Here is a 26,384-nt window from a genome sequence, read left to right as displayed (position 1 = left end):
CCAGCAAGCCTCCCCCGCATGCTGGTACTTGGAGAACCACAAGTACCAGCATGCGGCGGAAAAACTGGCCCGCTGGTACCTGTAGTACTATTACTAAAAAAATACCCAAAAAAAGACAAGACACACACACCGTGAAAGTATAATTTTATTACATACATACACACATACATACATACTTACCTTAAGTTCCCACGCAGGTCGGTCCTCTTCTCCAGTAGAATCCAAGGGGTACCTGTTGAAAAAATTATACTCACGAGATCCAGTGGTCCAGGCTCCTCGGCAAATCCAGGGTTAATCCACGTACTTGAATAAAATAAAAAAACGCTGTCACGACCACGAACTGAAAGGGGACCCATGTTTGCACATGGGTCACCTTTCCCCGAATGCAAGAAACCCACTTTGCCTTCTGGCTAAGTGGGTTTCTTCAGCCAATCAGGGAGTGCCACGTTGTAGCACTCTCCTGATCAGCTGTGTGCTCCTGTCTTCACTGACAGGCAGCACACGGCAGTGTTACAATGTAGCGCCTATGCGCTACATTGTAACCAATGATGGGAACTTTCTGCTCAGCGGTGACGTCACTTTAGGTCAACCGCAGGGCAGAAAGTTCCCAGCATTGGTTACAATGTAGCGCATAGGCGCTACATTGTAACACTGCCGTGTGCTGCCTGTCAGTGAAGACAGGAGCACACAGCTGATCAGGAGAGTGCTACAACGTGGCACTCCCTGATTGGCTGAAGAAACCCACTTAGCCAGAAGGCAAAGTGGGTTTCTTGCATTCGGGGAAAGGTGACCCATGTGCAAACATGGGTCCCCTTTCAGTTCGTGGTCGTGACAGCGTTTTTTTATTTTATTCAAGTACGTGGATTAACCCTGGATTTGCCGAGGAGCCTGGACCACTGGATCTCGTGAGTATAATTTTTTCAACAGGTACCCCTTGGATTCTACTGGAGAAGAGGACCGACCTGCGTGGGAACTTAAGGTAAGTATGTATGTATGTGTGTATGTATGTAATAAAATTATACTTTCACGGTGTGTGTGTCTTGTCTTTTTTTGGGTATTTTTTTAGTAATAGTACTACAGGTACCAGCGGGCCAGTTTTTCCGCCGCATGCTGGTACTTGTGGTTCTCCAAGTACCAGCATGCGGGGGAGGCTTGCTGGGACTTGTAGTACTGCTACTAAAAACAATATCTTTTATTTGACAACAAAGGCTATCAGCCCTCCCATCCGCAGCCCATTGGATGGGGGGGGACAGCCTCGGGCTTCACCCCTGGCCCTTGGGTGGCTGGGGGGGGGGACCCCTTGATTGAAGGGGTCCCCACTCCCCCAGGGTACCCCGGCCAGGGGTGACTAGTTGGATTTTTGATGCCACGGCCGCAGGGCACTATATAAAAGTGACCCCCGGCTGTGGCATTATCTGTCCAGCTAGTGGAGCCCGGTGCTGGTTTTAAAAATACGGGGGACCCCTACTCTTTTTGTCCCCCGTATTTTTGGGACCAGGACCAGGCGCAGAGCCCGATGCTGGTTGCTTAAATATGGGGGAACCCCTGTCAAATTTTTTCCCATATTTTTGCAACCAGGATCGGCTCAAAGAGCCCGAGGCTGGTTATGCTTAGGAGGGGGGACCCCACGCATTTTTTTTAATTAAATTTACATTGTTTACTTAAAAAAAAAAAAAAAATGAACCCCAGCACGGATCACACAGATCCGGCCGAGATTGATTGTAAAAAAAAACGGCAGTGATTTGCTAATCACTGCCGTAAAAATAGGTAAAAAACCACGAATTACATCGACATCGGAAGAAAAAAAAAACCCGAATACGACAGCTTAGTAAATCCATCGTAATCAATTCAAAAAGTTGCAGTTTTACACTGTCGATGTCATTCGTGATTGAACTTTGACCTTTTTTCGGAAAATACGAATGTTAGTAAATTTACCCCTTAGATGGAAATCATCTCTTAAGTTAGCAAGTTCAGGTTCAGGCCGGCCACATCAGCATCTGAGACGCTGGTGGATTATTACCCCGCCATGCAAATCAGTTAATGAGCTTAAGAGTCCAGGATGAGGATATCCCCAATGTATTGTTGTCTTGCACACACCTCTGGCCGTAGTAGTACCCCACTTCAAGCAGGTTTGGTAGCACTCAGGAAGCTTAGGTAGGTATAGTGATCTCCAACAGATACGTATCTGTGGGGAAACCTTCATCCTGGCTCATCAACCTATTTACTCAGCAGTGCAACAATCCACAAGCGAGTTTGGTGCCAGTGTAGCTGGCAGTGGATTTTTTGTATGAACTGTTATTAAAATATATTTTCCTATAATGGGTGAAACCATTTATACTCTATCTGAATAAGCAAATTTAGCTAAAAAGGGCTTTGATATTTGTGTTTTTATATAAATTTATGTCTGGTGATTTTTGTACAGGTTTTGTATGTGTTCAGGATATTTTTTTTTGTATAAAGAGGAGACTTCTATCAATTTTATCAATAGGAAAATATATAACCACAATAATTAGCACAATTTCCCCCCTTTTTTATTGTGTATTGTGTAGACGCAGGCATGTCCAAACTGCAGCCCTCCAGCTGTTGAGAAACTACACATCCCAGCATGCCGTGAAACAACTTTAGCATTCTCCGACAGCAAAACTGTGTCAAGGCATGCTGGGATATGTAGTTTCACAACAGCTGGAGGGCCGCAGTTTGGACATGCCTAGTGTAGCTGCAGTCTAAATGTCATTATATAACAACTTACTATTTTAATATAAGCATACTCTATAGCACCAGGAGTAGGTACTACTAGTGAGGAGTAATTGTTTGCTCTTGATTTCTGTGTTGTGCCCCCCCCCCCTTGTGTCCATTATTACGCCCCCATGTACATTATTATGCCCCCCTCTGTGTCCACTATTATGCCCCCGTTCTGTGTCCACTATTATGCCACTGCTATGTGTCCACTATTATGCCCCCATGTTCACTACATACTCTGTGTCCATTATTATGCGCACCCTCTGTTTCCATTATTATGCCCCCCTGTTTCCATTATTATGCCACCCCTGTTTCCATTATTATGCCCCCTCTGTATCTATTATTATACCTCTCTCGGTTTCTGTTATTAGGCCACCACTCTGTACATTATTATGCCCCCATCTCTGTCCATTATTAGTCCTCCGGGTGTCCATTATTATGGGGATACAGTCAATTTGCCAACAACCAAAATACCAACAGTCAAAAGACCAACAGCAATTGACAATCAAAATCCCGACAAGTTCAAAATCTTGACATGTTCAAAATACCGACAAGATCAAAATACTGACATGTAAAATGTCGACAGGTCAAAATGCAGACATGAGATTTTCATGATTTTTTTAATTGAAACTGACTTGTTTATACTTTACCGTCCCAGTGGACCTAGAGGGGGAATAGAAAAGTGTGCCGAGCGCAGCGAGGCACCGTGCCTGAAGCATGGCGAGCGCAGCGAGCCATGCGAGGGGATGCAGTACACTTATATGGTGTCCATGTCGACCTATGTCGACATACACACAAAAAACAATGAAAAATTAATGTCGGCATTTTGACCTGTAGACATTTTACATGCCGGTATTTTGACTGTGTCGGTATTTTAAATGTCGATATTTTGTCCATGTTGGGATTTTGACCGTCGGTCAATTGCTGTCGGGATTTCGACCGTCAGGATTTTAATTGTAGGTATTTCATACCGATCCCTTATTATGTTTCCCCCAATATTTTTTTTCTGTCTCTAGCAGATCTTCTTTCATGCTGTGGGCCTATTTTCATAGGTGGGCCTGGAGCTGCAGCTCCACCTGCCCCATTGTTAATCCAGCTCTGGTAGTGGCACTTATACACATAATGCCCACAGTAGTAGTGCCGCTTATACACATAATGCACACAGTAGTATTGCCACTTATAAAAATAATGCCCACAGTAGTAGCACCTCTTATACACATAATGCCCCTAGCAGTAGCGCCACTTATACACATAATGCCCATAGTAGTAGCACACCTTATACACATAATGCCCATAGTAGTAGCGCACCTTATACACACAATGCCCATAGTAGCAGCACACCTTATACACATAATGCCCATAGTAGTAGTGCACCTTATACACATAATGCCCACAGAAGTGCCACTTATACACATAATGCCCACACACCCTTTTTCTCTCTCTCACTCTCTTCTCATTCACTTATCTACCAAAGTCTGGCTCATCCTCCTCTTTAGCAGCCTGGTCCAGTGTAGCCCCGCCCTCATTCACATGTAGCTCCACCCCTCATTCACATGCAGTTCCGTTCCCTTTCCTGGTCCTGGACACAGGCTTTTGCACAGGGCCAGTGCTAGGGTGTTCGTAGCCCTCCTGCAAACTATACATTTGTGCCCTCCCATACTTTACAAAGGGACAGTGCGTGCCTTTGGCATGTGCTGTAAAAAAAGAGTGTGGTCTCCTAAGGAAGGGGCATGGACACACAATAGTACCCTCATTTCAAATTCTGCCACACAGAAGCACAATCTTATTCACATTACACCACACATAGTAGTGCCGCTTATACACACAATGCCCCCAGTAGTAGTGCTGCTTATACAAAATGCCAATAGTATTAGTGCCGCTTATATACATAATGCTCCAGTAGTAGTGCCACTTATATACATAATGCCCACAGTAGTGCCGCTTATACACATATTGCCCACAGTAGTAGCACCGCTTATACATATAATGCCCCCAGTAGTAGTGCCACTTATACATAATGCCCACAGTAGTAGCAGCACCCCTTATACACATAATGCCCCCAGTAGTAGTGCCGCTTACACATAATGCCAATAGTAGTAGTTCCGCTTATACACATAATGCCCCAGTAGTAGTGCCACTTATACACATAATGTTCACAGTAGTGCCGCTTATACACATATTGCTCACTGTAGTAATGCCGCTTATACACATAATTCCCACATAATGCCGCTTATACATAATGCCCACAGTAGTAGTGCCGCTTATACACATAATTCCCACAATAGTAATGCCACTTATACATAATAGCATAGTAGCAGCACCCCTTATACATATAATGCCCCCAGTAGTAGTGCTGCTTATACATAATGCCCACAGTAGTAGCAGCACCCCTTATACACATAATGCTCACAGTAGTAGTGCCGCTTATGCACATAATGCACCAACAGTAGAGGCACCCAGTAGTAAATTCCGCTTATATACATAATGCCTACAGTAGTAGTGCCGCTTAAACACATAATGACCATAGTAGTAGTGCCCTTTATATACATAATGCCCATAGTAGTAGCACACCCTATACACGACAGAAGTGCCTTTTATACACATAATGCCCACACACACACACTTTTTCTCTCGCTCACTCTCTTTCCATCCACTTATCTATCAAAGTCTGGCTCATTCTCCACTGTAGCAGCCTAGTCCAGTATAGCCCCACCCCTCATTCACATGTCGCTCTGCCCCTCATTCCCATGCACAGTTGTTCATATAAGATAAAATCTGCCCATTCAGCCGCTTGGTTCCTCCATCATTGGGGACCATTAGTGCAGGTGAAAGATTGAGGTATTTTGCAGTATCTTTCTACCACATAAACATACACACGGAATAATGGTACAGTAAGAACATTATCAGCAATTGGAATCATTTCCAGGCCATACAAAATGCAATGTTGCGTGATATTTGCTGCAATATAAGAGCATGTATGTCAAACATTAAATCCCCAGTTACACTACTGTGCATCTCATACCCATGAAGAACAACTACAGGTAACCCAATAGTGTACAAGTGAAACTGAACAATAACTCATAGCCACCATTGGCTGAAATTAGTTTTTGGACATATGAACCTTGGGGGTCATTCCGAGTTGATCGCTCGCTGATGATTTTCACAGCACAGTGATCAGGTGAAAAAAAATAAGAATTTACCGGTAATTCTATTTCTCGTAGTCCGTTGTGGATGCTGGGGACTCCGTAAGGACCATGGGGAATAGACGGGAGACTGGGCACTCTAAAGAAAGATTAGGTACTATCTGGTGTGCACTGGCTCCTCCCTCTATGCCCCTCCTCCAGACCTCAGTTAGGGAAACTGTGCCCAGAAGAGCTGACACTACAAGGAAAGGATTTGGAATCCAGGGTAAGACTCATACCAGCCACACCAATCACACCGTACAATTTGTGATAACTATACCCAGTTAACAGTATGAATAAGAACTGAGCCTCATTCAACGGATGGCTCATAACGATAACCCTTTTTTAAGCAATAACTATATACACGTATTGCAGAAGAAGTCCGCACTAGGGACGGGCGCCCAGCATCCACTACGGACTACGAGAAATAGAATTACCGGTGAGTAAATTCTTATTTTCTCTGACGTCCTAGTGGATGCTGGGGACTCCGTAAGGACCATGGGGATTATACCAAAGATCCCAAACGGGCGGGAGAGTGCGGATGACTCTGCAGCACCGAATGAGCAAACTCAAGGTCCTCCTCAGCCAGGGTATCAAACTTGTAGAACTTAGCAAATGTGTTTGAACCCGACCAAGTAGCCGCTCAGCAAAGCTGTAATGCCGAGACCCCTCGGGCAGCCGCCCAAGAAGAGCCCACCTTCCTTGTGGAATGGGCTTTCACTGACTTTGGATGCGGCAATCCAGCCGCAGAGTGAGCCAGCTGAATCGTGCTACAGAAGCAGGAGTGCCAACTTTGTTGGCTGCATACAAAATAAACAGCGAGTCAGACCTTCTGACTCCCGCCATTCTGGAAACTTAAATATTCAAAGCCCAGACTACGTCCAGCAACTTGGAGTCCTCCAAGTCCCTAGTAGCCGCAGGCACCACAATAGGTCGGTTCAATGAAACGATGATACCACCTTAAGGAGAAATTGGGGACGAGTCCTCAATTCTGCCCTGTCCATATGGAAGATCAGATAGGGGCTTTTATATGACAAAGCCGCCAATTCTGACACCCGCCTAGCCGATGCTAAGGCCAATAGTATGACCACTTTCCACGTGAGATACTTTAGTTCCACGGTTTTAAGTGGCTCTAACTAGTGGGATTTCAGGAAATCCAACACCACATTAAGATCCCAAGGTGCCACTGGTGGCACAAAAGGGGGCTGAATATGCAGCCCTCCCTTAACCAACGTCTGAACCTCATGCAGTGAAGCCAGTTCTTATTGAAAGAAAATGGATAGGGCCTAAATCTGGACCTTTATGAACCCCAAATTTAGGTCCATAGTCACCCCTGACTGTAGGAAGTGCAGGAAACGACCTAGCTGGAATTCCTCTGTAGGGGCCTTCCTGGCCTCACCCCAAGCAATATATTTTCGCCATATATGGTGATAATGCTTTGCTGGCACGTCCTTCCTAGCCTTTATCCACGTAGGAATAACTTCATCCGGAATGCCCTTTTCTGTTAGGATCCGGCGTTCAACCGCCATGCCATCAAACGCAGCCGCGATAAGTCTTGTAACAGACAGGGCCCCTGTTGCAACAGGTCCTGTCTGAGAGACAGAGGCCATGGGTCTTCTGTGATCATCTCCTATAGTTCTGGGTACCAAGTCCTTCTTTGCCAATCCGGAACAATGAATATTTTTCTCACTCCTCTTTTCCTTACTATTCTCAGCACCTTGGGTATGAGAGGAAGAGGAGGAAACACACCGACCGACTGGAACACCCACGGTGTTACTAGTGCGTCCACAGCTATCGCCTGAGGGTCCCTTGATCTTTTTAGCTTTTTTGTTGAGGCTGGACGCCATCATGTCCACCTGTGGCAGTTCCCATCGATTTGTAATCTGTGTGAAGACTTCTCGATAAAGTCCCCACTCTCCAGGGAGGAGGTCGTGTCTGCTTAGGAAGTCTGCTTCCCAGTCGTCCCCTCCCGGAATGAACACTGCTGACAGTGCGCTTACAAGATTCTCCGCCCCGCGAAGAATACTGGTGGCTTCTACCATCGCCACCCTGCTCCTTGTGCCGCCTTGGCAGTTTACATGAGCCACCGCGGTCTGACAGGATCAGAACCGGTTGGTCGCGAAGCATAGTCTCCGCTTTACTTAGGGCGTTGTATATGGCCCATAGTTCCAGGATATTGATGTGAAGGCAAGTCCCTTGCCTTGACCACAGCCCTTGGAAATTTCTTCCCTGTGTGACTGGCCCCCAACCTCTGAGGCTTGCATCCGTGGTCACCAGGACCCAGTCCTGAATGCCGAACCTGCTACCTTCAAGAAGGTGAGCACTCTGCAGTCACCACAGGAGAGACACTTTGGCTCTGGGGAATAGGGTGATTAACCGATGCATCCAAAGATGTGATGCGGTGCACTTGTTCAGTAAGTCCCATTGGAAGGTCCTCGTATGGAACCCGCCAAAGGGAATGGCCCCGAATGATGCCACCCTCCTTCCCAGGACACTAGTGCAGTGATGCACTGACACCTGTTTTGGTTTTAGTAGATTCCTGACCAGTGTCACGAGCTCCTGAGCTCTCTCTATTGGGAGATAAACCCTTTTCTGGTCTGTGTCTAGGATCATGCCTAGGAGGTGCAGATGAGTTGTAGGAACCAACTGCGACTTAGGAATATATAGAATCCAGCCGTGTTGCCGTTACACTTCCAGAGAAAGTGAAACGCTGTTCAGCAACTGGTCTCTTGATCACGCTTTTATGAGGAGATCGTCCAAGTACGTGATAATAGTGACACCTTGCTTCCGCAGGAGCACCAACAATTCCGCCATTACCTTGGTGAACTTTCTCAAGGCCGTGGAGAAACCAAATGGCAAACTTTTAAATTGGTAATGACAATCCCGTACCGTAATTCTGAGGTACGCCTGATGAGGTGGATAAATGGGGACATGAAGGTATGCATCCTTTATGTCCTGAGTCACCTTTCAGGCTTGCAATAACCGCTTTTAGCGATTCCACCTTGAACTTAAACCTTTTCAGGTATATGCTCAGGGATCTTAAATTCCATATGGGTCCTACCAATCCGTCAGGTTACGAGACTACAACATGGTCGAATAACAACCCCCTCCTTGTTGAAGGAGGGGAATCTTGACCACCACCTGTTGAAGATACAAATTGTGAATTGCAGTTAACTCTGTTTCCCTCTCGTGGGGGGAAGCCGGCAGGGCCATCGGTGAGGAGGCCTCTTCTCAGAGTCCAGCTTATATCCCTGATACACAATATCTATTGCCCAGGGATCTAACAGGGAGTGAACCCACTTGTGGCTGAACTGACGAAGGCGTGCCCCCACCGAGCCTAGCTCCGCCTGTGGAGCCCCAGCGACATGCGGTGGATTTTTGTAGAGGCCGGGGAGAACTTCTGTTCCTTGGAACTAGCTGTGTTGTGCAGCTTCTTTTTTCTTCTTTTGAAAGGTTGCATTTGATAATGTCGTGCTTTCCTAGGCTGTACAGGAATGTATGGCAAAACATCAGAATTACCAGGTATAGCTGTGTAGAGCAGTTCCGAGAAAAAAAAAAAAAAAAAAAAAAAAAAAAAAAAGGGGCAGACTAGATGGGCCAAGTGGTTCTTATCTGCCGACAAATTCTATGTTTCTATGTAACCCTCAGCCTTCCACATGCCTCTTAAGTCGGCATCATCTGTCCATTGCATATTCTACAGGACACGTCAAGCAGAAATCGACATAGCTTTGACTCTAGAACCTAGTATACTCATGCCTCTTTGAGCATGTTTTATATATATATATATATATATATATATATATATATATAGTCCTGTCACTTAAGACAGCATCTTTAATATATATGTCTATATATAGGTATACCAAAGGACGGCACTCACTGGTCTCACACAGAACAATTAGACAGAGTCCTCTTGTCAACGTTTCGAGTTTATTTCAACCCGTCATCAGGATACACATAACAAATAACAAGTGACAAAGACATACCTTATATACCCCTCCATGCTGCCAAACGAGCGCGCGCCACACCAAGTTCCCAGCTGTCTAATCAGTGTAATCACTGTAGTCAGCGTGAACACACTCCTCCCGGAAGTCCACATACGAGAACACATCGCGTCCGGTTGCCTTAGCAACCTGTAACAGAATCCGGGCCATCAAATATGACTCGCACCAATAGCGGTGCATGCCATAGTACACTTCACTGTAGGACCAATCAGCAGACGTGCCGTTTCTCTCACACGGAGCTCTCCGGCCTCCGTGGCCATTCCCATAGCAACCTAGTAGAGCTGGTAACAAACGCTAAACATAGCTTATAGTATCCATGGCAACCCGTTTGGCAACATAGATTAACAATACCACCACATATCTATAGCCATTGAAAAAACACAATAGTATCTAGACTCATAATTACCAACACAGAATAAAGTGCACAGTGCATAAAGAGCAATCATAAAACAACCTTCAAGTACAATTTATAAGGGCATTTCATGACGTCACTAAAACTATGTACATATAAGGCTATACTCATAACTTAGCCAGATAGAATCTGAATCAAAATATCATATCTGGATTATAGCATAAAAATCAGTTACTACCAATACATATTGTAAGTGAGGTGATCATTAAGGCCCCTGGGTTTAACAGTATCCAACACCTGAATCCATTTTGTCTCAATCTGTAACAGCCTCTTATGCCGATCACCACCCCTCGGGCTCTCCGGCACATGATCAATAATGATATACTTGAGGCTGGATAGTGAATGATTATTCTCAACAAAATGTCTTGCCACCGGTTGTTCAGATGGTTTACCACTCAGTGCCGCCCTAATTGGCGACCTATGTAAGGTCATCCGCTCTCTGAAAGTACGTATAGTTTTACCTATATAGCAAGAACCACAGGGACACTTTATCATGTAGACCACAAAGCTCGTTGTACACGTGACTGCTGATCTTATCATATATCTCTTACCACTGTCTATATATATCTCTATATATACACCTATATATATCTATATGCATACTAGGGTCTTAATCTCTGCTGATAAGGTACCTGTCCACGCTGCTACAGCGCTGTAAACCCATGCCGACACAATCGCCGGTCTGAGTAGTATACTAGAATGTGCACGCTATCTGCAGGATTCCTGAAAATAGCTAGTGCTACCGTCTGTGCAAAGCAGGACACCCTAGGGGAAGATTCTCAACACATCCTGGCCCTAGTGGGGAAAGGATACTGCCTGAGAATTTCTTATGGGAAGCTGCAGTCTCTTGTCTGGAGATTCCCTCTCTTTTTCCTCATGAGAGGAGGGAAATTTATCTCAGCATTCTTCCCCTTAACATGTGTACCCTTGTGTCAGTGTTATGCACTCCAGTGCCTGCAGGAATGTACTGGTGTTTGAACTGTTATGCACACCAGTGCCTGCAGGAATGTACTGGTGTCTGAACGGATAGGTATGCAAAACAAATGAACTCACAGACAGACTGGGGAATATGACATTACGTACACAGAAGGTGATAGGGTAACAAAATACACACAAAGTGAAAAGAGAAGCCCAGAGACTAAGGAACTGGGGCCCTCATTCCGAGTTGTTCGCTCGGTGTTTTTCATCGCATCGCAGTGAGAATCCGCTTAGTGCGCATGCGCAATGTTCGCACTGCGACTGCGCCAAGTAACTTTACTATGAAGAAAGTAATTTTACTCACGGCTTTTTCATCGCTCCGGCGATCGCATTGTGATTGACAGGAAATGGGTGTTACTGGGCGGAAACACGGCGTTTTAGGGGCGTGTGGTTGAAAACGCTACCGTTTCCGGAAAAAACGCAGGAGTGGCCGGAGAAACGGTGGGAGTGCCTGGGCGAACGCTGGGTGTGTTTGTGACGTCAACCTGGAACGAAAAGCACTGAACTGATCGCACAGGCAGAGTAAGTCTGAAGCTACTCAGAAACTGCTAACTCGTTTGTAATCGCAATATTGCGCATACATCGGTCGCAATTTTAAGAAGCTAAGATTCACTCCCAGTAGGCGTAGGCTTAGCGTGTGTAACTCTGCTACATTCGCCTTGCGAGCGATCAACTCGGAATGAGGGCCAGGGTGTCTCCCTAGTATTAGTAATGCTCAGATGGGAAAAGCAAGATGTTGTGTTTTAATACGTAGAGAACCCGAAATGCTGTTGCTAAGGGCAACAGCAAAACCCAAAAGGGTTACCAACGGGTGTGGCAGTAAACTCCTTGGTCAGAGATGGAATGATAGACACAAGGAGAGTCTCCACAATCCTAATTCTCACTTGCAGTGCACAGGTTCAGCTTACTGCCACTAAACTGACACCTGACACCTTGCACAGTGAGACAGGATTTAGGCAGGCAAGTCTTAGAATACAGCCGCAAACTTGCTAAGTTCACAGAGTAGTAAAAGAACCCCAGCAAGTTAAACGACTGACTCCAGTCTTACTGCTAGGTCTGGATTGGCAGAGTGTAGTACCAAATCCCCAGGCCTATTTGCAGTAAGCAACAACAAATACAAAGCTACACAGTACTGGCTAACTTTCAGGAACTGACTAACCAACAAAGATTCAGCAGCATCTGCTTAACCTGAGAAGAGGCCTTATAAAGCAGGTGCTGTCCACGCCCCACTCAGACCTCACAGACTGTGAGAACAAAAACCAGCACCGGATCCCCTGCCGTGCACAGAGCCTGCAACCACTGCACAGCAAAAGACCCGAACCGGAGCATCAGCTGCGCTCAGGTTACTCCGCTAGCACCTGTCTCCCGGTTGCCATGATGACGTGGCAGCACAGGGCAGGAGACCCTAACAGTACCCCCCCCCCCTGACGAGGGGTCAAAGAACCCCTACCACCGGGTTTATCAGGGAACTGCGAGAAGAAAGAGCGTATCAGTCTGGGGGCATGAGGATCACAACTGCGCACCCACGACCGCTCCTCCGGGCCATACCCCTTCCAGTGCACCAAAAATGACAGCCGACCCCGAACCATCTTGGAGTCAAGAATCCTTTCAACAACAAACTCCATCTGGCCACGTATCAGAAGAGGGGAAGGTCTTCCACTGGAAGAAGGATTACTAATCGCCCGTTTTAAATGGGAACAATGAAATGTTTTATTGATACCCAAAGAACGGGGCAGATCTAACTGAAATGCCACCGGATTGATAACCCTGGTGATCTTATAAGGGCCGATGAACCGGGGGCCTAACTTCTGAGATGGCTGTCTCAACTTCAAATTCTTGGTAGACAACCAGACGAAGTCTCCTAATTTGAAGCTGCAGGGTCTTTTCCGCTTATCAAAAACCCTTTTGGTCACTAATGACACAGACATTTACCCCACACACCAGGTGGGGTAAAACAAATGATTGAGGATCTCGGTAGACTAGAGGAATGGTCAAGAGTCTGGCAATTACAGTTTAATGCCAAAAAATGCAAAATCATGCACTTGGGTCTCAAAAATCCTAAAGCTAAATACAGTATTAATGGCACTATACTGGAAACTACTGAGGAGGAAAGGGATCTAGGAGTCACTATTTCAGATGACTTAAAAGCAGGTAAGCAATGTAACAAGGCAATGAGGAAGGCTAGTCAGATGCTTGGCTGCATTGGGAGAGGAATCAGCAGCAGAAAGAAAGAAGTAATAATGCCACTGTATAGGTCATTGGTACGGCCTCATCTAGAATACTGTATTCAGTTCTGGAGGCCATATCTTCAAAAGGATATTAATACATTAGAAACTGTACAAAGGAGGGCAACTAAAATGGTGCATGGCCTACATCACAAAACATACCCAGAAAGACTAAGAAATCTCAATATGTATAGTTTGGAGCAGAGAAGGGAAAGGGGGGACATGATAGAAACTTTCAAATATATGAAGGGTTTTAACAAAGTCCAGGAGGGAAACATTCTCCAAATGAAGGGAAGCAATAGGACACGAGGACATGCACTGAGACTGGAGGGGGGGAGGTTCAGGGGAAATTTGTGGAAAAATTATTTCACAGAAAGGGTAGTGGACAAGTGGAATAGCCTCCCATCAGAGGTGGTAGAGGCTAAGACAGTAGAGCAATTTAAACATGCATTGGATAGACATAAGGATATCCTTACATAGAAATAAGGATCAAATAAGGTTAGTGATAAAAAATAATATAAAAAATAAAATAAAAATAAGGGGCAGACTAGATGGGCCAAGTGGTTTTTATCTGCCGACAAATTCTATGTTTCTATGACACAAGGGCTTTCTTCACTTTCCGCCAAATACCTCTAAGGACCGAAACCACAGAGGAACCACCAGGCGTGGAGTCCAGGGGGTCAAAAGAATTGGGCTTAGGATGATGCCCATACACACAAAGGAAGGGAGAGATCCCTGTAGCAGAGTGAACCGCGTTGTTATAGGCAAACTCCGCCATAGACAGATGAGCAACCCAGTCAGTCTGACACTTGGAGACATAACACCTGAGGAACTGCTCCAAGGACTGGTTCGCCCTTTCAGTCTGCCCATTAGACTGCGGATGGTAGCCTGACGACAAGCTGACAGAAATCTGGAGATCGGAACAAAATGCCCTCCAGAATTTGGCCACAAACTGGGATCCGTGGTCAGAGACCACATCAAGGGGCAACCCGTGGAGACGCACAACATGCAGCATAAATAATTCAGACAGGCGTCTGGCCGATGGCAGCCCAACCAGTGGAACGAAGTGCGCCATCTTCGAAAACCTGTCAACGACAACCCAGATGGCTGTCATCCCCGAGGATTTGGGCAAGTCCACCACAAAATCCATTGAAATGTGGGTCCATGGCTTAGATGGGATAGAGAGTGGATGTAATGGGCCAACAGGAACCCCTCTAGGAGTCTTATTTCGGGCACAGATGTCACATGCCCGAACCCACTGATCCACATCCTTAGCCACCGAGGGCCACCACACCGCCCTAGATAGCAACTCCCGAGTTCTGGCAATACCCGGGTGACCTGCCGACTTCTTGGCATGGAATTCCAGGAACACTCGCTGTCTTAACCTAGGAGGCACAAACAAAAGACCTACCGGAAGGTCTGGAGGAGCCTGCTCCTGTGCTCTAAGGACTAATGATAAGAGGTCCTGGGTAATGCCCACTTTAATACATGATGGGGACACAATGGGCAACGGCTCCTCGGTGGTCTCCTGGATTGGAGCAAAACTCTGCGAGAGCGCATCAGCCTTGATGTTTTTTGACCCAGGGCGATATGTTATCAAAAAATTAAAGCGAGCAAAAAACAAAGCCCATCGTGCCTGCCTGGCATTGAGACGCTTCGCTGACTCTAAATATGCCAGATTCTTATGGTCGGTTAGAATTGAGACCACAAACTTAGCGCCCTCAAGCCAGTGTCTCCACTCCTCGAGTGCATCCTTAATAGCCAACAATTCCCGGTTACCCACGTCATAATTCATCTCGGCAGGCAAAAATTACGGGAAAAGTAAGCACAGGGATGAAGGCGATTATCAGACACTCCCATCTGAGAAAGCACTGCCCCAATACCCATCTCAGAGGCATCCACCTCCACCACAAAAGGACGCTCTGGATCTGGGTGTCGCAGCACCTTGGCCGATACAAATGCCCTTTTGAGACGGGCAAAAGCCGCTTTAGCCTCACAAGACCAGTGAGCAACATCCGCCCCTTTCTTAGTGAGTGCCACCAAGGGTGCCACTATAGACGAAAATCCAGCGATAAATCGTCTATACAAATTCGCAAAGCCCAGGAAACGCTGAAGCGCCTTCAAACTAGTGGGCTGCACCCAATCCAGGACTGCCTGTACCTTGGAACCCTCCATTTGGAAACCTTCTGGGGAGATAATATATCCTAGAAATGCGATTTGCTGAACTTCAAATTCACACTTCTCCAGCTTCGCCTCAAGCCGGTGGTCTCTGAGTTTCTGGAGGACTAAGCGTACATGCTTCCGATGTTCCTCCAGGGAATGGGAGAAGATTAGGATGTCATCTAAGTATACAACTAAGAATCTATCCAAATATTCCCTGAGCAAATCATTCATGAAATCCTGGAAGACTGCCGGGGCATTACAGAGCCCAAAAGGCATCACCAAATATTCATAATGCCCTGAGTGGGTATTAAAGGCAGTCTTCCATTCATCCCCCTCTCTTATTCGGATTAGATTGTACGCACCGCGTAGGTCAATCTTAGAAAAAATGGTGGCAGTACGAAGCTGGTCAAACAAGACCGAAATGAGGGGCAGTGGGTATGAGTTTTTAATCGTGATACGGTTCAATTCCCTGAAGTCGATGCAGGGTCGCAATGAACCGTCCTTTTTACCCACGAAGAAGAACCCCGACCCAACTGGAGACTGTGAAGGTCTGATAAATCCCTTAGCCAAGTTCTCCTGAATGTACTCTGCCATAGCCTGAGTCTCAGGACGTGACAGGGAGTACAACCTGCTCTTGGGAAGCTTAGCATTTGGCAACAAATCAATAACACAGTCATAGGGGCGATGGGGAGGTAGTACCTCTGCAACTTTTTTGGAGAACACGTCCGCAAAATCTGCATAACACCCTGGCAATCCTGGCAAACTTAGCTGCGAGAGCCTGACTGGAAGGCTCAAGCAACTCCTGAAACAATCAGTACCCCAACTAAGAATCTCCCCAGAGACCCAGTCAAATTGAGGATTGTGGGCCCTTAACCAGGGTAACCCCAACACCAATGGGGCAAAAGTACAATCAGTCACATAAAAGGACAATTTTTCAGAGTGTGTGGCTCCAATAAACAAAGAAATCTGGCTAGTGCAAGAGGTAATTTTACCTTGGGATAATGGTTCCCCGTTTAACCCACAAATCTCAATTTCCGATGCCAATGGTACTAAGGGAACAGAGTGTTTCAGGGCGAATTGGCGGTCCATAAAAACCCAGTCGGCCCCACTGTCCACAAAGGCCTCAGTCTTGACAGTTTGACCGAGGATCTTCAAGGTCACCGGAATGATAAAAGTTTTCTTGGGAAATTCTGACTTCTGGCCTGACAGGATATTTCCCATCACCCTCAGGCCCTGAAGTTTTCCGGCTTTTCTGGGCATGAAACTACCACATGACCTTTATTCCCACAGTACAAACACAACCCCTGCTGTCTCCTCCGCGTCTTCTCACGCGAGGAGAGGCGGGTAGCCCCAATCTGCATAGGCTCCTCGGAAAATTCCTCAGAGTCTGAGGTTCCCTTGGGAAAGAAGGAAACCTCAGTCTCCCTTTCAAGCCTACGCTCTCTCAGCCGTCTATCCACCCGGATGGATAACTGCATGAGCTGATCCAAGCTATCAGGCAAGGGATATTGTACCAGTTGGTCCTTTATCTGGTTAGAAAGACCTCTTCGGTACTGGTGTCTCAGGGCTTGGTCATTCCACTGGGTATCATGGGCCAACCTCCGAAACTCCGTACAGTAAACCTCAACTGACCTTCGCCCTTGCTTAAGGATCGAAATCTGAGCCTCGGCTGAGGCCGTCTTGTCAGGGTCATCATACAACATGCCCAGTGCCGTAAAAAAAGCATCAACACTTTTAAGCGACGGACAGTCAGGCTGCAACCCATATGCCCAGACCTGTGGATCTCCTTGTAGCAAGGAAATCACTATGCCCACCCGCTGAATCTCCGACCCAGAAGACTGAGGCCTAAGCCGGAAGTATAGCTTGCAGCTCTCCTTGAAACAAAAGAACTGCGAGTGATCTCCAGAAAAACGATCCGGGAGATTTACTTTCGGCTCCTTAACCCCTGAAGGTGCTGCTGCTGCGGGAGCTCCGCCAGCGGCCTGGGAGGTGTGCATTTTAATGGACAAATCATTAAATTGTCGAGTCAGGACCTGCACCTGATCGACCACCTGTTGCAACGTATTTTGAGGGGTATGCTCCATATTCCCACAAAATTTCAACAGGAGTATTAGGCTGCTGAATATGTTATGCACACCAGTGCCTGCAGGAATGTACTGGTGTCAGAACTGTTATGCACTCCAGTGCCTGCAGGAATGTACTGGTGTTTGAACTGTTATGCACACCAGTGCCTGCAGGAATGTACTGGTGTCTGAACAGAGAGGGATGCAAAACAAATGAACTCACAGACAGACTGGGAAATATGACATTACGTACACAGAAGGTGATAGGGTAACAAAATACACACAAAGTGAACAGAGAAGCCCAGAGGCTAAGGAACTGGGTGTCTCCCTAGTATTAGTAATGTTCAGATGGGAAAAGCAAGATGTTGTGTTTTAATACGTAGAGAACCCGAAATGCTGTTGCTAAGGGCAACAGCAAAACCCAAAAGGGTTACCAACGGGTGTGGCAGTAAACTCCTTGGTCAGAGATGGAATGATAGACACAAGGAGAGTCTCCACAATCCTAATTCTCACTTGCAGTGCACAGGTTTAGCTTACTGCCATTAAACTGACACCTGACACCTTGCACAGTGAGACAGGATTTAGGCAGGCAAGTCTTAGAATACAGCCGCAAACTTGCTAAGTTCACAGAGTAGTAAAAGAACCCCAGCAAGTTAAACGACTGACTCCAGTCTTACTGCTAGGTCTGGATTGGCAGAGTGTAGTACCAAATCCCCAGGCCTATTTGCAGTAAGCAACAACAAATACAAAGCTACACAGTACTGGCTAACTTTCAGGAACTGACTAACCAACAAAGATTCAGCAGCATCTGCTTAACCTGAGAAGAGGCCTTATAAAGCAGGTGCTGTCCACGCCCCACTCAGACCTCACAGACTGTGAGCACAAAAACCAGCACCGGATCCGCTGCCGTGCACAGAGCCTGCAACCACTGCACAGCAAAAGACCCGAACTGGAGCATCAGCTGCGCTCAGGTTACTCCGCTAGCACCTGTCTCCCGGTTGCCATGACGACGTGGCAGCACAGGGCAGGAGACCCTAACAGTCAGGGACAAATGAGTCATCAGTGATATGCAAATCGTCTTTTATTACAATAATCATATATTGAATACCTTTCAGCCATTGGCTGTAACTTTGCATTATCATAGTCGACACTGGAGTCAAAACCCGTGTCGATATCAGTGTTTATTATATTGGATAGTGAGCATTGTGAGACTCTGAAGGTCTCTGTGACATAGGGACAGACATAGGTATATTTTCTGTCTGTTCTCTAACCTTTTGTGCAATAAATTCACCTTAGCACATACAGATATCCCATCAGGTGTTGGCGTTGTCGACGGAGACACCCTCTCACACACATATCTTCTCCTCCTTAGGGGAGCCTTTTACCTCAGACAAGTCGACACACGCGTACCGACACACCACACACACAGGGGATGCTCTATTTGAAGACAGTTCCCCCACCAGGCCCTTTGGATAGGCAGAGAGAGAGTATACCAGCACACACCCCAGCGCTATATAACCCAGGGATTACACTACAACTCAGTGTTTACCCAGTAGCTGCTGTATATTAAACTTTGCGCCTAAATTTATGTCCCCCCCCCCCCCCCCCCTCTTTTCACCCTTTGTGTATCTGGATACTGCAGGGGAGAGCCTGGGGAGCTTCTTTCCAGCTGAGCTGTGAAGAGAAATGGCGATGGTGTGCTGAGGAAGAAGGCCCCGCCCCCTTAGTGGCGGGCTTCTGTCCCGCTGTTTTGTGACAGAAAAATGGGGGGGGTTTTACACATATTTCTTATGCCAAAGGTACTCTAATTGCTGCCCAGGTCGCCCCCCCCACCCCACCCCCAGCACACTGCACCCTACAGTGACCAGAGTGTGTGGTGTGCAGTGGGAGCAATGGCGCACAGCTGCGGTGCTGTGCGCTACCTTATTGAAGACAGGAGTCTTCATGCCGCCGATTTCGACGTCTTCTGTCTTCAGTGCTTCTGGCTCTGCGAGGGAGACGGCGGCGCGGCTCCGGGAACGGACGATCGAGGACAGCTGCCTGTGTTCGATCCCTCTGGAGCTAATGGTGTCCAGTAGCCTAAGAAGCGCAACCTAGCTGCAAGCAGGTAGGTTTGCTTCTCTCCCCTCAGTCCCTCGTAGCAGTGAGTCTGTTGCCAGCAGAAGCTCTCTGAAAATAAAAAAACTAACAAATACTTTCTTTTTCTAGCAGGCTCAGGAGAGCCCACTAGGTGCATTCAGCTCTGGCCGGGCACAGATTCTAACTGAGATCTGGAGGAGGGGCATAGAGGGAGGAGCCAGTGCACACCTGATAGTACCTAATCTTTCTTTTAGAGTGCCCAGTCTCCTGCGGAGCCCGTCTATTCCCCATGGTCCTTACGGAGTCCACAGCATCCACTAGGACGTCAGAGAAATTGCATTTCTGTGCATGCCCCATAATGTGCACACACTACGTATGAGTATAAATCTCTTTGTGGTTGTGCTCAAGTTCTAGCAAAGTTTTCCTTCGCACTGGCGGCGCAAGAAGATTGACAGGAAGGGGGTGTAACTGGGTGTCAACTGACCGTTTTCAGGGAGTGTTTTCAAAATGCAGGTGTGGCTGAAAAAAACGCAGACGTGGCTGGGCATTCGCTGGGCGGGTGTATGATGTCAAATCCAGACAGGAATAGGCTGAAGTGATCGCAAGCGCTGAGTAGGTTCATAGCTACTCTGAAACTGCACAAACTGTTTTTGTAGAGCTCGGCTGCACATGCGTTCGCACTTCTGCTAAGCTAAAATACACTCCCCAGTGGGCGGCGGCATAGCGTTTGCACGGCTGCTAAAACTAGCTAGCGAGCGATCAACTCAGAATGACCTCCCTTGTTAGTAAATAACCACCTTCAGTTGGTTTATAAGATCACCTTTTTAGAGTGATTTTACCCCGGTGCAGTGATATGCACCAAGGACATACTGTAGTTATGAGTTATAACTTAATTAAGCCTTGCTAAAGTTTCAATAATCCTGCTACAGTCAAATGTCACTTACAGATATCTTGATTGGCGCAGGATAATTGTAAAAAGCAATATTATGAAGTTTTGTATTTTACCAGAAATGAATATTTCCAATGTGAAATTGCAATAAACATACTCTTCCAGCTTCTTCCAAGTCCTTCTGATCTTTGGATGCGTGACCACTAATAGCCATTCTTTCAGTTAAGTTGACTCCGATGAATAGTGGAACACACGCCAAGACAACCAACGTCAGCTGCCAGCCATGTATAAAAGCAATGATGGCAGCAGAAACCAGAGTGAACACTGTCATCGTAAGAAATCCTATTCGGCTTCCAGTAGCCTAGGAGGGGAAAGGGGAATTGATATTAAAGCAAAGTAATTAAATCTCCAGAGTACATTAATCATCTTGTATCAACTACCAAAGAGAGATCAAAACTGTAATATCCCATCCCAATATTGTTTTCAGTAGCTGTATTACTGTTATAACAAACATAAAGCTTGATTTCATCAACATGTGTAAAAGTGTAGGTGGCACCTGCTATATATGTCATAGGTAGGTGTATCGCAGATTAAAAACAAAAAATCTTCAGATGTATATGAGATCTGCAAATAATAATGTAAAATATGGACAAAGGAATAAGTACAATCTCTATTTGCGCTCCAAATAGTCCAACAGTATAGTTGATTCTCAGTATAATGGTTCACGGTAAAGTTGAATAGCACACCATTCAATGATTAATTATCACATAAAAAAAGAATAAACATACAATAGCGTAATACTGCAAGCAAACACATTTCCACCCATGGTGTACGTAGGAGAGAATAGGATGTGTAAATAGTCCCAATCCAGAATGGAAAAGATCCTCTTCCTCTAAAAACCACAGTGGAGACAGGAACTTGAGTGATCTCTTACATGTATGCATACTTGTAGTAGAGTTTTGTTTGTGTGGAGGGGCAATGACTCTGACTTAAATGATTTCTGTCAGGGGCTAGATGCATCATGGCTTGGAAAGTTATAAAATGGAGAGTGAAAAAGTGCCAGCCAATCAGCTCCTAACTGCCATGTCACAAGCTGTGTTTGAAAAATGTCAGTTAGGATCTGATTGGCTGCTACTTTTTAACTCTACAATTTATCACTTTCCAAGGGATGATGCATCTGGCCCAATATCTTAATTGTAATAATGTGAATATTTCTTTGACTTTTGATATCAGTAAACTGTCTGTACATTTTTTGAATCTTAATATTGCAATTATTGATGGAAGGTTAACAACTAGCAATTATGTTAAACCTACAGATTGCAATACATACATCAATTCAGATAGCAATCATTTGCCTCTTTGGCTCAGTAATGTGCCGAATGGACAAATGTTGCGATTACGTAGGAATTGTTCTGATGATAAGAAGTTTAAAGAACAAGCAGAACAGATGATTGCTAATTTTGTGGTCAAAGGCTACGGGCTGACTAAACGTCAATCAATATTAAAAGAAGTAGAAACTGTAGATAGAACAAATTTGTTGAAGGGGAACAAGAGTAAAAACAAAAATTAAAATAGAAATAATAATAATAGCTTTTTTGATTGGACAGTCAATCTAGAGGGCTATACACTGTTTAGGAGAAACAGACTAAATAAAAAGGGTGAAGGGGTGTGTCTTTACGTAAAGCCGTTTTTAAAACCTGATATACGGGAAGATATTCAGGAGGGGACTGTAGACACTGTCGAGACATTATGGGTAGAAATTGCATGCGGGGAAAAAGGAATAAAAAAGTTAGTATTGGGTGTATGCTATAGGCCGCCTGGTATCAATGCATCTGATGAGGAATTGTTACTAAAGCAAATTGAAAGAGCAGCAGGAGTAGGAGACATAGTAGTGATGGGAGATTTTAACTATCCAGAGATAAACTGGAAAAAACGATTCATGTGATACTGCTAGGGGCAATATGTTTTTAAGCACACTTAATGATAACTACTTAGTCCAACTAATTGAGGAACCAACTAGGTGCAATGCAATCTTAGACCTGGTATTAACAAACAATGGGGATTTGGTATCAGGTATTATAGCAGGGGAACCCATAGGAAACAGCGACCACAATATGGTCACATTCAATATCAGTTTCCATAAACAACCCTATACTGGCTCAACTAGGACCCTAAACTTTAGCAAAGCAAATTTTGAAAAGATGAGGGTATTTTTCAGGGATACTGAATGTGAAGGTTTGTTTTTAGGAAAAAATACAACGGAGACATCGGAGGTACTAAAATTCCTGCTAGCTAAAAATACACTAAAATTTATTCCTATGAGCAGCAAAAAAAAAAAAAGGAATAAAAATCATAAACAGATGTGGCTTAACAAAAGGATTAAGGAACTTATGGGCAAGAAAAGGCAAGCATTTAAAAAAACAAATCTGACGGGGAAGCAGAGTCATTTCAGCACTATAAGGAATGTAACAAAATTTGCAAAAAGGAAATAAGAGCGGCTAAAGTAAAAACTGAAAAACTAGTAGCAAAGGAAAGCAAAGTGAATCCCAAAAAATGATTTAAATACATTAATAGCAAGAGATTAAAGAAGGAGAGTATAGGCCCTTTAAAAGACAAGTTGGGAGTCTTAAGCAAAAATGATAATGACATAGCGGACACACTAAATGAGGTTTTTTTTACTAAAGAGGACCCAATTCAGGGACTGACACACAATCTCAATAATGAGAATATCCCACTGATAGGTACTTATTTAAGCGAGGAAGTAGTCTGTGACCGATTAAAACATTTAAAGATTAATAAATCACCAGGGCCCGATGGTATTCACCCAAGGGTTCTAATGGAGCTTCACTCTGAACTGGCAAAACCACTATTTTTGATCTTTAAGGATTCAGTTATATCAGGTATGGTTCCCAAAGACTGGCGTATAGCGGAAGTAGTGCCTATATTCAAAAAGGGGAGTAAAGCTGAACCAGGTAATTATAGACCAGTTAGTCTTACATCTAAAGTGGGGAAAGTATTGGAAGGTATTCTAAGAGATAGTATTCAGAAGTTCCTTGAAGTCAAAAAGGTCATTAAAAGGAATCAACATGGGTTTATGAAGGACAGATCCTGTCAAACCAACTTACTTGGCTTTTATGAAACAGTAAGCGCAAACCTAGATCAGAGTAAAGACGTGGATGTAATCTTTTTAGACTTTGCCAAAGCGTTCGATACTGTACCACACATGAGACTTATCTACAAGCTACAAGAATCAGGGCTAGGAAACACAATATGCACTTGGGTCAAAAACTGGTTAAATAATAGGGAGCAGCGCGTTGTGGTTAATGGATCTTTTTCAACTTGGACTGAAGTGCTAAGTGGTGTGCCGCAGGGCCCGCTATTGTTCAATATTTTCATTAACGACCTAACAGAAGGTCTAGAGAGCATGGTGTAAATTTTTGCAGATGATACCAAATTGTGTAAGGCTATAAATACAGAGGAGGATGCAGAGTCTCTTCAGAATGACTTAGTTAAATTGGAAGCATGGGCAGCCAAATGTAGAATGCGCTTCAACACAGACACGTGTAAGGTAATGCACTGTGGTAACAAGAACAAAAATTACACCTACCTACTAAATGGGGTAAAATTAGGGGATTCTGTACTTGAAAACGACTTAGGTGTCCTCATAGATAGCAAACTAAGCAGTAGTACCCAAAGTAGGACTGCAGCAAAGCAGGCTAATAAGATATTAGCATGCATAAAATGGGGTATTGATGCTAGGGACGAGAGTATTATACTCCCGTTATATAAATCACTAGTGAGGCCACACCTTGAATACTGTGTACAATTCTGGGCACCATACTACAAAAAGGATATCCTTGAGCTAGAAAAGGTTCAAAGGCGGGCAACCAAACTAATTAAGGGCATGGAGACAATGGAATACAAGGAAAGGCTTGAAATACTAGGCATGTTTACATTGGAAAAGCGGAGACTAAGAGGGGATATGATCAACATCTACAAATATATAAGGGGACAATACACAGAGCTTGCGCGGGACCTGTTTTTGGTTAGATCAACACAGAGGACCCGTGGACGCTCGCTCAGGTTAGAGTAGAGGAGATTCCGCACAATACGGCGTAAAGGCTTTTTCACGGTAAGGACAATACGTGTTTGGAATTTCCTGCCTGAGGGAGTTGTAATGGTGGAATCTGTCAACACCTTTAAGAATGGGTTAGATAAATTCCTAATGGATAAGGATATCCAGGGGTATGGTGCATAGTCATGCATTATAGTTACTATAAATAGGGATAAAATGCAACGGCTGACATCAGCATCAGTCAGAAATTTTAGTCAAATCATCATGCATAGGAGACCACAAATAGGTTGATCTCGATGGACAATTGTCTTTTTCCAACCTCAGATACTATGTTACTATGTTACTATGTCATTTCACACCCAATTCAATAAACAATATAAGAAAATAAAAGGTATTATAAGAAAAAATTGGAATGTTCTGTTGAAGGATGAGATTTTAAAAGAAGTTCTACCAGAAAAAATAAGAATTTACTTACCGATAATTCTATTTCTCGTAGTCCGTAGTGGATGCTGGGGACTCCGTAAGGACCAGGGGGAATAGCGGCTCCGCAGGAGACTGGGCACAAATAGAAAGCTTTAGGACTACCTGGTGTGCACTGGCTCAGTTAGGATACTGTGCCCGGAAGAGCTGACACAATAAGGAAGGATTTTGAATCCCGGGTAAGACTCATACCAGCCACACCAATCACACCGTACAACTTGTGATATGAAACCCAGTTAACAGCATGATAACAGAGGAGCCTCTGAATAGATGGCTCACAACAATAACCCGATTAGTTAACAATAACTATGTACAAGTATTGCAGACAATCCGCACTTGGGATGGGCGCCCAGCATCCACTACGGACTACGAGAAATAGAATTATCGGTAAGTAAATTCTTATTTTCTCTGACGTCCTAGTGGATGCTGGGGACTCCGTAAGGACCATGGGGATTATACCAAAGCTCCCAAACGGGCGGGAGAGTGCGGATGACTCTGCAGCACCGAATGAGAAAACTCAAGGTCCTCCTCAGCCAGAGTGTCAAATTTGTAGAATTTTACAAAGGTATTTGACCCTGACCAAGTAGCAGCTCGGCAAGTTGTAAAGCCGAGACCCCTCGGGCAGCCGCCCAAGATGAGCCCACCTTCCTTGTGGAGTGGGCTTTTACAGATTTTGGCTGTGGCAGGCCTGCCACAGAATGGCCAAGCTGAATTTTACTACAAATCCAGCGAGCAATAGTCTGCTTAGAAGCAGGAGCATCCAGCTTGTTGGGTGTGTACGGGATAAACAGCGAGTCAGATTTTCTGACTCCAGCCGTCCTGGAAACATATATTTTCAGGGCCCTGACAACGTCCAGCAACTTGGAGTCCACAGGCACCCCAATAGGCTGGTTCCGGTGAAACGCTGAAACCACTTTAGGGAGAAACTGAGGACGAGTCCTCAATTCCGCCCTGCCTGAATGGAAAATCAGATAAGGGCTTTTACAGGATAAAGCCGCCAATTCTGACACGCGCCTGGCCGAAGCCAGGGGCAACAGCATGATCACTTTCCACATGAGATATTTTAAATCCACAGATTTAAGTGGTTCAAACCAA

At 45.2% G+C, this 26,384-nt stretch overlaps 1 protein-coding gene across 1 annotated transcript in view; it reads right to left on the bottom strand.

Annotated features, from left to right (window-relative positions):
• LOC134927385 (ATP-dependent translocase ABCB1-like) overlaps positions 1 to 26,384 on the bottom strand; it is a 943,310-nt gene that overhangs the window by 215,082 nt on the left and 701,844 nt on the right. Inside the window, exon 17 of the mRNA XM_063921755.1 lies at positions 20,892 to 21,095. Within this exon, the coding sequence (XP_063777825.1) occupies positions 20,892 to 21,095 (204 nt within the window). The remainder of the gene's footprint in view (positions 1 to 20,891; positions 21,096 to 26,384) is intronic.

The sequence above is a fragment of the Pseudophryne corroboree genome, chromosome 5, assembly GCF_028390025.1.
Source record: "Pseudophryne corroboree isolate aPseCor3 chromosome 5, aPseCor3.hap2, whole genome shotgun sequence".
NCBI classification, from domain to species: domain Eukaryota; kingdom Metazoa; phylum Chordata; class Amphibia; order Anura; family Myobatrachidae; genus Pseudophryne; species Pseudophryne corroboree.
This window is presented reverse-complemented; position numbering and strand designations above follow the sequence as displayed.